Here is an 11,174-nt window from a genome sequence, read left to right on the forward strand (position 1 = left end):
ATACGTAAGTGTTTCGTGACATGTTCTGCTCGAATAGCCTTGGCTACGAGCTAAGCTCGACTCCAATAACACATTAACGGGCAGTCGATATGAAACACCCGAATATGCTGAATCACAGCCATGTTAGTTTTGAACTAACATGGGTGAAGAAGACACCTGTGTTTTAAAAAGAATCTGGCAACTAAAATAGAGGTGAGTGACTTTAGCTTCTCACTAAGAAAAGGGGGTAATGTAGCATGAAAACAACTAGCTAGCTACTCAGCTATTGCTTGCAGTTAAAACAAAAAGCACAATTTTTTGCAGTTTGATAAGATGCATTTTATTCAGTAACATTTTTGCCCAAAAATAAATGATCCTGCTCACCTCTAGCTTGGCCTAAAATATAAAATGCTAAACTATCATGCTAATACTGAAAAGGAACATAGTGTACCAACACTGGTTGCTAGGACATCTTTGGGATTGTGTTGTGTTTTTAAACTTGTAGATTCCAGACGACTGGTTAATCTAAACTGAAGATAGTATGTTGTTTTTTAATGTTGTATCTGGTGTGCACAAGTATAGAATCTTTTAGGGGTGCGAGACTGCTTTCAGTGTTGCGCTGTGTTTGTTGGAAAGACCTCGTGTTAGGACGCACGTTCTGCAGACACATGTCAGTTTGGGGCGTCTCTGCATCGCGAGAAATCTTTGGCAAATCATCTTACTGGTCTAGCAAAACCCGAGGGCTCTGTGTTTATAACTGCCCTACTAAACTAATAAACAAAAGAAAATGGACTGGCATGTGGAAACAAAGGTAACCAGTAATATGAAAACAAGTCTGAGGCGGCTGGTACTGGTTTAAGTGGATCAAGGGGTGAGGCTCTTGCTAGCTGCATGGTGAGATTGGAGACATGCATGCAAAAGATAAGCTATCTAAAGTTTCAATGACCTTTTTTTTAACTACTCCACCTAGACTTACCCTGCTAAGTTCAGTGACAGACTCCAGAAAACGATTAGTTTTCTGTTCCACACTCTCTTCCTCTTAATTTGTTTTGGCACTAATTGAAGCATCCAAGGAGAAGGTATCGCTCACCTTTCTGACATAACAGGATTCTAACCTAGTCACAAGCCTGGTGTAAGGTTGCTGGTATTTTAGGACACCATTATTCCTTCACAGTTGTTTTACGTAACTTGGACACTGTTGATAGGATCGGAAAACAGTTTAGAAACTGTGTGTGATTTGTTGATATTATTTAGTTTATGTATTTAATGTTTTTTTTTTTGGTCTGACAGGTGGGCAGGATGGGGGAGCGGACTGTTTGCAGCCCTGTGGCTGCGATCTCTCCAGTGCAGCAGATGCTGGCCTCTGGCACTGGAGCCCTCCTCACATCTCTATTTGGTTAGATTTTAGAAACGAGGACTAGTAGAAGCATTTTATTTATTTATTTTTCAAAGGAGTTCTTTTTTTTTTCTTTTTCATTTACACCGTTCTGCAGCTTGTTGACAGTTCTCTTTGTTTACAGTCACACCGCTGGACGTTGTGAAGATAAGGCTGCAGGCTCAGCAGAGACCATTCCACCACGGTAAGAAAACAAGTCATCTGTTTTTAAATCATGTTGCATTTGCGTTTGTCATCATGCTTTGCTCTTGATACTAACCCCATTACATTTAGCTGCTCTGTTTTTATGTCTTGCCTTTCTTTTGCCCCCACCTCCTTTTTATTTTATTTTATTTTATTTTATTTATTTATTGTTTGCTTCGACCCCAAGCTTTAGCCAGTGACTCTGCTCCATGGGGTGCTGTTGGACGCTCTTCCAAGTGTGAGTATCGACTCTGCTGCTGCAGCATGCTGACACATTGCACATTTTGCTGTTTGATGTTTGTTATTCTAGCACATGGCCACAAAGCAACGGCCTTTGCAGACAGATTCAATAGATTTTTACCTGTGTAGATAGTGAAGGAACATCGGTGTTCCATTTTTATTTATTTTTTTTATTGTTTTTGGAGAGCAGTCACTTACAAGTAATCTTATCCTTCTGTAAATATTTTCTTTGTGGGGCTGTTTGGGAAATGGTCCTTTTTTTAAAAGAACTGTTCAATAGCTAGTTAGAATTTGGCCCTGACTAAACAGACAGTAAGCAGAAACAAGGACAGGCCTGATGTTATCTCCCGAGTGGCTCTGCGGTCAGTGCCATCCTCTGAATTATTTATAACTTTTCTCCTCTGTGAAGGATTATATAACTCACTTTGCTGATTTACAGTAATATTGCCAATCACAAGTTGTTAAAAATGTCTAAGTGTTAATATACTGGGTTATATCTGTTCTTCTAATTACTGCTTGTTCTTATACACAGGGAAGTGCTTTCTGTATTGCAATGGGCTGATGGATCACATCTACGTTTGCCAGAATGGAACCAGTTGCACCAGCTGGTATAAAAAACCAACTCATTTTAGTGGGACTCTTGTAAGTAGCAGCAAATTAGCAGCTTTGCTTCTGTCAGTCTTTTAGCTCTCCAAACTCAACTGTGATTTCTTGTTTTCCTTGTTTGTGCTGCAGGATGCTTTTGTGAAAATAACACGCCATGAAGGAGTCCGGTCTCTGTGGAGTGGGCTGCCACCAACACTGTGAGTGTCATCTAGAAAATATTTGCAGAACATGTTGAATGTGTTGCAGTCATTAAGATTAGCATAAAGGCTACAACTTAAAAAAAATTCCCCAAAGAAAAGTAAGTTTTATAATTCCACGAGTCAGACTGACGTCTACCAGAGCCCTATAAATGGTTATCAGCATGTGAATGTGCAGGATAAAGGAACAAGAAATTTAATATCTATGTATATAAACAATCATGTAGATAGAAAAATATGTGGAACACATTCGCTAAAATGAAATCTCAAAATTATGGGCAGTTTTTAAACAAATACTGGCTTCTGATAAGTTTTTCTTCTGTTTTTAAAATATATCTACTTCTAAATTATGAGCAATACTTGTATCAGGATGTTAGGAAGTCCACAGCATCTGCTGGAAGCCCTGAAATATTGGTCTTTGTCCCCAGAAGCATCATCAGTAGACAAGGATTTCAGTCTGAGACAATCAATCACCCCACAGATAAAACAAGGAAGAAAGACTCCACACTCATTCCCCCTCTTTTTGCCCTTTTGCCTAGTTTTAATCCATTTAGCGATGCCCTAAATTACTATTGATTATTTAAAAGATGTCCATAAACACTGGTCACATCTTCCACCGTCACATATAAGATATATAGCAGCAGTTAAAATGAGTTAGGGAAAGTCTTAACCAGGAGGCTTCTCTGTAGCTGACTGGAGAAGGCTGCTGATTGCAGCACACACAGTCAGACATTTATCCTCTCTCTGCCTTCATTTCCTCCTCGTCTCAACAATCACTATAAAAAAAAACCTGCAATAATATTAAGAATTTTCTTCTCATTGAAAAATCCACCCAAAATTCAACTGAATTTCTACAAATGATTAAACTAACAAAATAAGTAGACAAAACATTTATTATTTGTAGTTTTTCTGCAGGTTTGAGAGCTCATAGATTTTATTAAATAACCTTTCCTGCTAAGTGTACTTGTCATACCTACAGACTGTAGCATCATTTTTACCTGAATGATAAATGTGCATGTTTTTAGATGCTTGTTTCTTTGTTTAATTGTGTGTGTGTGTGGGTTTGCATGCGTAGGGTCATGGCAGTGCCAGCCACAATCATCTACTTCACCTGCTATGACCAGCTGCGGGATGTTCTGAGGTTTGGTCTGGGTCTTCAGGGCAGCCATGTCCCTCTTCTTGCTGGGGGTCTTGCCAGATGTAAGGAAATGAAAAGCCCAAAACACACACACAGAACCCAGTTTTATGTCAGCAGCTTTCTCTAAGTGGTCCATGTGTATTTTGTGTCTTCCAGTGGGAGCTGTGACAGTGATCAGTCCTCTGGAGCTGGTCCGGACCAAGATGCAGTCCAGACAGTTGTCCTACAGCGAGCTGCGGATGTGTATCCGCACTTCTGTGGCCCAGGGCGGCCTGCTGTCGCTGTGGAGGGGCTGGGGACCCACTGTTCTCAGGGATGTACCCTTTTCTGGTGAGGACTAATACATTGATGTTGTAAAACAAAGAAAACAGATGAAGCTAATCAACCCTCTACCAATAAATCAAGACAGTTTTTTATGCTTTTCTACCATCAGACATTCTGCATTCCCTCAGAGGCCATGTTTGAAATTTATGTTTACTTTTACACAAGTCATGTGTATTTTATCTTTACAGCTCAATATCATTAAGTCACATTTTAGACACCATCAGATAAACCGGTAGAAATCAACAGCAGTTTGTAACATTGCTGCTTATTAGCACAACAGCAGCTAAGAAAACAACCATCCTTGTTTGTGTGTCTCTGCAGCTTTGTACTGGTTTAACTATGAGCTGGTGAAGGTCCAGCTATGTGAACAGTATCAAATGCCTCAGGCCAACTTTTCCATCAGCTTTACTGCAGGAGCCATCTCTGGAGCTGTGAGTACTCGACAGTAACACCAACACACACACGCTGGTTAAACAGCATTTAATATGCACCAGTTAATTGTAGGATGTCTTGCAACTGCAGATAAGATCAGATGATTTTCAGATAAATAAATGCACATTAGTGCCATTTCCATCCCCTGACTGTGTGGGATTCTTACTACAAGATAAGTGGTGTTTGGTGGCAAAAGCAAACAAGACAAGACCTATTTATTTAAGAAGACCTTTGGCTTGTAGTACTTTGTTTTAATGTATTTTAATGTGTTTTGTACTTTTAACACTTTCCTTGTTACCTCTTAGTTTTAATCTGTTTTGTGCTTTTACTACTTTCTTTTATGTTTTCTTTATTTTAATGTGTTTTTATTTGTTTTTATGATAAGCATCTTGGTCAGCTTGTGTGTTGTTAGGTGCTATAGTAATAAACTTTGATAAGTGAATGTTCCAATTATCAGCTGGATGGAAACACAACCATGTCAACTATCTCAAGTGAAAATGGATCAAATGTAGTTCATTTACTACCGGCTTCTATCATATTATTATGTAACTTTATAACATGCAAGTCTCTGATAATGAGGTTTAAAACAATGAGCTGGAGATGGTTATACTTTAAGAAAGATAAGACTGAGGAGTTTGAAGTGTAACTTGTGTTCTTCATGTTTATGTTTAGATTGCTGCAATCCTGACGCTGCCGTTCGATGTTGTAAAGACGCGGAGGCAGATCCAGCTTGGAGAGCTGGATACACTGGGAGGTCTGTGCTTTTCATACTAATGTACGCAGTTAATTTTGTCTAAAATGTCCTTACATTTACTTATTATGATTTCTTTTTGTTATTCCTCATAGATTCTCTGAAGAAGACCACATCCACCTGGCACATAATGAAGGAAATTTGGGCTGAGATGGGCTACAAGGGCCTTTTTGCAGGTACACACTTATTTTTTACATTCATAAGGTAAAAATGTGACTTTTTTTTCCAAAAGTAAAAACTTATTTGTTTTCTCCAGGTTTCATGCCCCGGGTCATCAAAGTTGCCCCAGCCTGTGCCGTCATGATAAGCAGCTATGAGTTTGGGAAGGCTTTCTTCCAAAAGATAAACCTTGATAAACAGCATCTGGTAACCTGAAGGCTGCTGCTGTTTGTTGTCAACGTGATAAACATTCAGGTTTTTATTGCCAGGACAGTTGGGAGGAACAGGCTGGCCTGGATGTAGGATTTCAAGGACAAACAATGAGGATTTGCACTCTTTTCAGGCATGCATCTCGCTGCAGATTTGTTGTCATGAAGTGGCAACAAGAAAGACTTGAGACACCTACAGACTTGGCCACTAAAAGAATCTTTTACAAGTCTGAAGACTGAAGGACCACAGACTTTGTGTGCTTATTTGAAGAGCTCTGTCGTGATTTAAAAACAGAAATTTGTGCTTGAAAGAAGGATTTTGTATTGAATTATTAAAAAAATGCTGGAATATGTCAGCCTGACCGCAGTCGTCCTTGATGCAACCCTGATCCCACTCATCCACTGTTTATCTGTACTGTAGCATGAATGGAAAGCATCTACTCCCATTGCCTGACAAACTGCATGGTGGTATTGTGTGTCAGCCCTTTTCAGTACAGACTTCATACATACTGCTGCCTGCCTCCCTGCAGAACCTACAGTCCTGTAGCAGTAAGACAAATTAGGGTGATTATCTGCTATGTAGATGGTTTTCAAATCTGTTTTGTATGCTGGAAAAATGGATTTAAAGCTCATTTTTACAGTTTTTTTTTACAGTTTACAAGAGCTGTTAAATTACATCCAGTACAATAATATGTTTTAGTTTGTTTATGCATCTGCTCTGTTCTTGTAGCTCTAAGAAAGACAATGAATATGACCTGTAATGGGGTGAAAACATATGATCTGCCCTTTCTGGACTTTACACTGTGTTCATTTGTGCATGTTGATGCTATATTAATATAATTTTCTTTAAAAAGTATAAGTTGCCAAGAGCTTGCGGGTAATGGTTAATGAAGGGCACAGAGGTGGTCCTAAGAATATTACCTGATTAAATTCTGGTGATTTAAAATGTTTTCATTCTCTCAATCCACAGATAATAGATAAAACTTTCAAACACTGGATCAAAGTCATTTCTGCCTTAATTTCAAAGCTGTGACTCTGTTCTTTCAGTTTTATGTCAATAAAATTGTACACAACGTGATTTTAATGAGTGATATATGGTGGTGTGATAGTTCTGTTTAAAATACAAATCCACAAGAATTATGTATGTTATTTAAAATTGTAAGATGAGCTGTGGCATTGGACCCAAAACGATTCATCTTAAACAAGTGGATTTTTTTTTAAAAAAATCAAACAAAAAGTACATCAACAATATATTTGAATTTCTTTTGGTGAAGGGAGACTTATTAAGATGTGTAAATATATGTGCTGTTGGTGAAGAATGAAGATGGTATACAGCACAACTAAACAATTTCATGCTCATCTAAAAAAAACTTTTTAGGATGGATATGAGTATCCCTTTGGAATGATGAAGCTGTACCTCTAAATCTATATCACTAACAAACCATTGTACAATGTATGAACGTTATCTCTGCAAAGCCAACTCTGATCAAATAAAGCAGAACAAAATTAGAGAGGATTTAGTAAAGCCAATTCAAGCCAGTAAAGCCTGTTCAGAAAAGGTCTCCAAAATTGCTATTTTGGCACACTTTGGTCATCTGTTTTCTGTCTCCACATTTGGAAAACCTCGGGTTTTAGAAGGTTAAATTTCCTGTTGTGTTCTTCCAGAGAATATAAGCACAAAAATAAGTCATAATCGTCAATTATATTACAAGTTATTCGTGTTTTAACACCCATACATTAATAAAGTAAACAGTGACATCTAGTGGTAAAGGCATGTAGTACCGTTACGTCTGAAACGTAACTGTACTACGGGGGCGGGACTTCTCTGAAAATAGTCACGCTAACTCTCGCGATATTTGCCCAAGTATATATTTGCCGTCAGCCCGTCCTACGTTCTCTTTCATACGGACTGGAGACAAAATGGTGAGTGGAAGTGATCAGGCATTTTTTCTGAAGCAGGGGATCCTCCCTTTATCTGAGGCATCCGTCATGTTTCACAAGCTTAAAATTGTTATATTGTGTTCACAGAAGTTTATAACGAGATCCATACAAACATTTCGAAGTATCTTTTGGAATTGTAGCTTTCGGTATACATGTGTAACCGCGCCGGTGACACTCCGTCCAAAATGGCTGGTTTAAGTAGGCCGACCAATACATTTTTATAAAATGGTCCGCTTAAATCACAAACTGTACATTACATCGCAAAACGTGTGCATTGGATAAATTGGTTATCTTAACAGCAGAGTTTTAGCGGACCGAATAACGACAGAATCTCGTACTCGTTTTGTACTTAGCTTGCTAATAGGCTGCCAACTGCGCCTTAATCACTACTACTGTATAACTTTTAATCAATTAGTCAGTGCTTAATGAAAACTTTAGCAGCCATCATCCACACTTGGTCAGCATATATCGTGTCACAATTAAATAGCAGTAATTTATAAATCACTTTTAGGTAGCTCGAGATCAATTTAATTTACCAGCTATGCTAATGGTTTGTTCTCCTAATAGTCTCACCGCAAGTTTTCGGCTCCACGTCACGGGTCCCTCGGCTTCTTGCCTCGCAAGAGGAGCCGTCGTCACCGTGGAAAGGTCAAGAGCTTCCCCAAGGATGACCCCAGCAAGCCCGTGCACCTGACTGCCTTCCTTGGCTACAAGGCTGGCATGACCCACATTGTCCGTGAGGTGGACAGACCTGGCTCAAGTAAGTGAAAGTAGGCTTAAAGATGGTCAATAATAAGGCACATAAAGACTGAATGAGGCCTTTGCCCCCCCCCCCCCCCCCCCCCCTTCTTTTTTTTTTTAACACTGTTAAGCTTGTAAAGGAAGTTAATTTGGGATCAACTACACAGCTAATCATTAACATTTTTTTATATTGGCTTAAGAGTTTCTGAAAAAAACAAGTTATATTGCTGTAATAACCATAGTATGAAAGTTCTCTGGTGAAATGCTCTGCCTGTGATGAGACACTCGACGGGCGGACAGAATGGGTTTATACCCCTTGCTGAATGTCGAGCACTGAGTGCAGCTTTTTTGTTTAATTTATTTACTTTTTTCCCGACATGCAGATTTAAATGTTAGGTTGGCTAACCCAAATGTAATGTGGTGTTCCTCATGCAGAGGTGAACAAGAAGGAGGTGGTTGAGGCTGTGACCATTGTGGAGACTCCTCCCATGATTGTCGTTGGAGTTGTGGGTTACGTAAACACCCCTCGTGGCCTGCGTTCCTTCAAGACCGTCTTTGCTGAGCACATCAGTGATGAGTGCAAGCGGCGGTTTTACAAAAACTGGTGAGTTTTTCATAAAAATGAAATTATGTATTAAAAGTACTTGAAGCAGGTGTTAGTTGCCAGTGGGAATGAAACAGAACCATGTCTTCACTGTGCAAGTCTAACATCACGGTGGCCCTTGTGGCAGCTCCGCTCAGGTGCCTTGTGCCCTGATGAGCTCCGGGCTCCTCTGGCCAGTGGAAAGTGCTTCTTAGAAACTGTGCCATGAGCCGAAATCATTGCTGGCTGTTATAGTCACACTCATCATGGAGGGAGGGCTGGCAGCTCTGCACTGTGTTCTTCCGCTGGCCCCTCGGGGTTATGAAGGACCTGTGCCAACCAGTGTTGCTTCATGCTCTCAGGTACAAGTCCAAGAAGAAGGCTTTCACCAAGTACTGCAAGAAATGGCAGGATGAGGAGGGCAAGAAACAGCTGGAGAAAGACTTTGCTGCCATGAAGAAGTACTGCCAGGTCATCCGTGTCATTACACACACACAGGTTGGTACGTTAGACTCTGAGGTGAGCGTTTAATCCCCAAACTGTCAGTGATGTGACCACGGAACTTGCGTCAGGCATGGCGCCCGATAGCTATGAGGATATTTTCCATGCTGCCTTCCTTCTGAGACCAGAGAGCTACAATTATTTCTAGTCTGTTGGTTGCATGTATGTTTTGTCCTGACTGTTTTTTCCTCTGTGCAGATGCGTCTGCTGCCCGTGAGGCAGAAGAAGTCTCATCTCATGGAGGTGCAGCTGAATGGAGGCACCATCTCTGACAAGGTGGACTGGGCTCGTGAGAAGCTGGAGCAGGCCGTACCAGTCAACACCGTTTTCACCCAGGATGAGATGATTGATGTTATTGGCATTACCAAGGGTCACGGATACAAGGGTAAGAATTTGCCTGGTTTTGAACCGTCAAGAAGATCCTCTGGTGCACATTGAGTCCTAACAAACATCTCCCCTGTCAGGTGTTACCAGCCGTTGGCACACAAAGAAGCTGCCTCGCAAAACCCATCGTGGTCTGCGTAAGGTGGCCTGTATTGGTGCCTGGCATCCTGCCCGTGTGGCTTTCTCTGTGGCCCGTGCTGGTCAGAAGGGTTACCACCATCGCACAGAAATCAACAAGAAGATCTACAAGATAGGCCAAGGCTACCACACCAAGGATGGAAAGGTTGTCAAGAATAACGCCTCCACTGAGTATGATCTGTCCAACAAGAGCATCAACCCCCTGGTAAGGATCGCTTATGCAGAGACACACTGATGAATTTTTCTGGAAACGGGGCTCATCCATTTTTCTTCAAAATACAGGGTGGATTTGTCCACTATGGAGAGGTGACCAATGACTTTGTCATGGTGAAGGGCTGTGTTGTGGGAACCAAGAAAAGGGTGCTGACTCTGCGCAAGGTGAGGGGAAAAAATGAGCAGTTTTTGGGACCAATTATGTAATATCACAAACGCTTATATTATCAGTTTACAGCAGATGAAGTTGATTTTATTTTGTGGAAACACTTGACTTTTTTTTTTCTTTTCTCCAGTCTCTGCTTGTGCAGACAAGTCGTCGCGCTCTGGAGAAGATCGACCTCAAGTTCATCGACACAACATCCAAGTTTGGTCATGGCCGTTTCCAGACTGTGGAGGAAAAGAAGGCATTTATGGTAAGACTTAAAAACTATTATCAGATTATTTGAGATATAAACATGAAATCCCTCAATTTATCTGAACCTGAAACATTGAAGTTAGTTTTCTTAAAGCTGTTCATAGGAATACAAAATCTGTTTACTAACTGGTGCATCTAAAATCTCAAAAGGTTGGGTTCATCAGCTCTTGTCCTTCATTGATTTAAATTCTGAACTTTTTTTTTTTTTTTTTTTTAACTTAAGTCATGGATAACAGAAAACCTGCTTCACTTCCTAACTGCAACAACCAGCACAAGCATGTGTGAAGTTAGGTTTATCCTGCACTGTTCGTAACCTGGTTCAGTCCTCAGTATGAACTCTGGGTTCCATTCCAGTGCCACATTGAGCTCCAGTGAGGCAGGGGAGCAGTGCCTCTTTGTGCTGGCTCCCTGTTCACTCTCTGGGAACACTGGCTGCTCAGAGCCAAAAGCAGACTATTAAGTATTGACAGGAGACTGATGGTCTTGTCTTTCTCTTTTCCACAGGGACCACTCAAGAAGGACCGCATTGCCAAGGAGGAGACCGCTTAGAGTCCCCAACTGCAACAGTCTCTGCTTTGTTGAATTTTACCATCTTTACTGTTGTGCAGAGTTGTTTAATAAAATATTTAATAAAAAAAACA

At 40.5% G+C, this 11,174-nt stretch overlaps 2 protein-coding genes and 2 non-coding genes across 5 annotated transcripts; all 4 read left to right on the forward strand.

The window, feature by feature from the left end:
- Nucleotides 1-6,692, forward strand: slc25a39 (solute carrier family 25 member 39). Of its 2 annotated transcripts, none has more exons than XM_041969814.1 (12): nt 1-192; nt 1,270-1,375; nt 1,500-1,559; nt 1,746-1,796; nt 2,331-2,440; nt 2,534-2,601; nt 3,677-3,801; nt 3,896-4,069; nt 4,385-4,494; nt 5,168-5,249; nt 5,342-5,422; nt 5,503-6,692. In XM_041969814.1, the coding sequence occupies exons 2-12, from the start codon at nt 1,279-1,281 to the stop codon at nt 5,619-5,621; spliced, it is 1,077 nt and encodes a 358-aa protein (XP_041825748.1). In that variant the 5' UTR covers nt 1-192; nt 1,270-1,278; the 3' UTR covers nt 5,622-6,692. The 2 variants fall into 2 exon arrangements, with proteins under 2 accessions (XP_041825748.1, XP_041825753.1); XM_041969819.1 differs by lacking the exon at nt 1-192 and adding an exon at nt 220-1,111.
- Nucleotides 6,693-7,478: 786 nt separating this feature from the next.
- rpl3 (ribosomal protein L3) lies at nt 7,479-11,174 on the forward strand. Its single transcript, XM_042004563.1, has 9 exons — nt 7,479-7,537; nt 8,123-8,315; nt 8,732-8,900; nt 9,242-9,377; nt 9,579-9,765; nt 9,845-10,107; nt 10,185-10,280; nt 10,412-10,531; nt 11,038-11,174. Exons 1-9 carry the CDS (start codon nt 7,535-7,537, stop codon nt 11,080-11,082), a joined length of 1,212 nt encoding a protein of 403 aa, XP_041860497.1. The 5' UTR covers nt 7,479-7,534; the 3' UTR covers nt 11,083-11,174.
- On the forward strand, nt 9,418-9,509 carry LOC121634815. The gene has a single exon (XR_006009302.1). It is a non-coding gene; the product is annotated as a small nucleolar RNA U83B (small nucleolar RNA).
- LOC121634806 lies at nt 10,832-10,964 on the forward strand. Its single transcript, XR_006009300.1, has one exon. It is a non-coding gene; the product is annotated as a small nucleolar RNA SNORA54 (small nucleolar RNA).

Source organism: Melanotaenia boesemani, chromosome 2, assembly GCF_017639745.1.
Source record: "Melanotaenia boesemani isolate fMelBoe1 chromosome 2, fMelBoe1.pri, whole genome shotgun sequence".
Classification (NCBI taxonomy): domain Eukaryota; kingdom Metazoa; phylum Chordata; class Actinopteri; order Atheriniformes; family Melanotaeniidae; genus Melanotaenia; species Melanotaenia boesemani.

Excerpts from the sequence above, each read along its gene's own strand:
- slc25a39 (XM_041969814.1), top strand. The coding sequence starts at position 1,279 with ATGGGGGAGCGGACTGTTTGCAGCCCTGTGGCTGCGATCTCTCCAGTG. Across the intron at positions 3,802-3,895 it reads TGCTGGGGGTCTTGCCAGAT|TGGGAGCTGTGACAGTGATC; the intron begins GTAAGGAAATGA and ends TGTGTCTTCCAG. Across the intron at positions 4,070-4,384 it reads CAGGGATGTACCCTTTTCTG|CTTTGTACTGGTTTAACTAT; the intron begins GTGAGGACTAAT and ends GTGTCTCTGCAG.
- rpl3 (XM_042004563.1), top strand. Across the intron at positions 9,766-9,844 it reads CAAGGGTCACGGATACAAGG|GTGTTACCAGCCGTTGGCAC; the intron begins GTAAGAATTTGC and ends CTCCCCTGTCAG. Across the intron at positions 10,532-11,037 it reads AGGAAAAGAAGGCATTTATG|GGACCACTCAAGAAGGACCG; the intron begins GTAAGACTTAAA and ends TCTTTTCCACAG.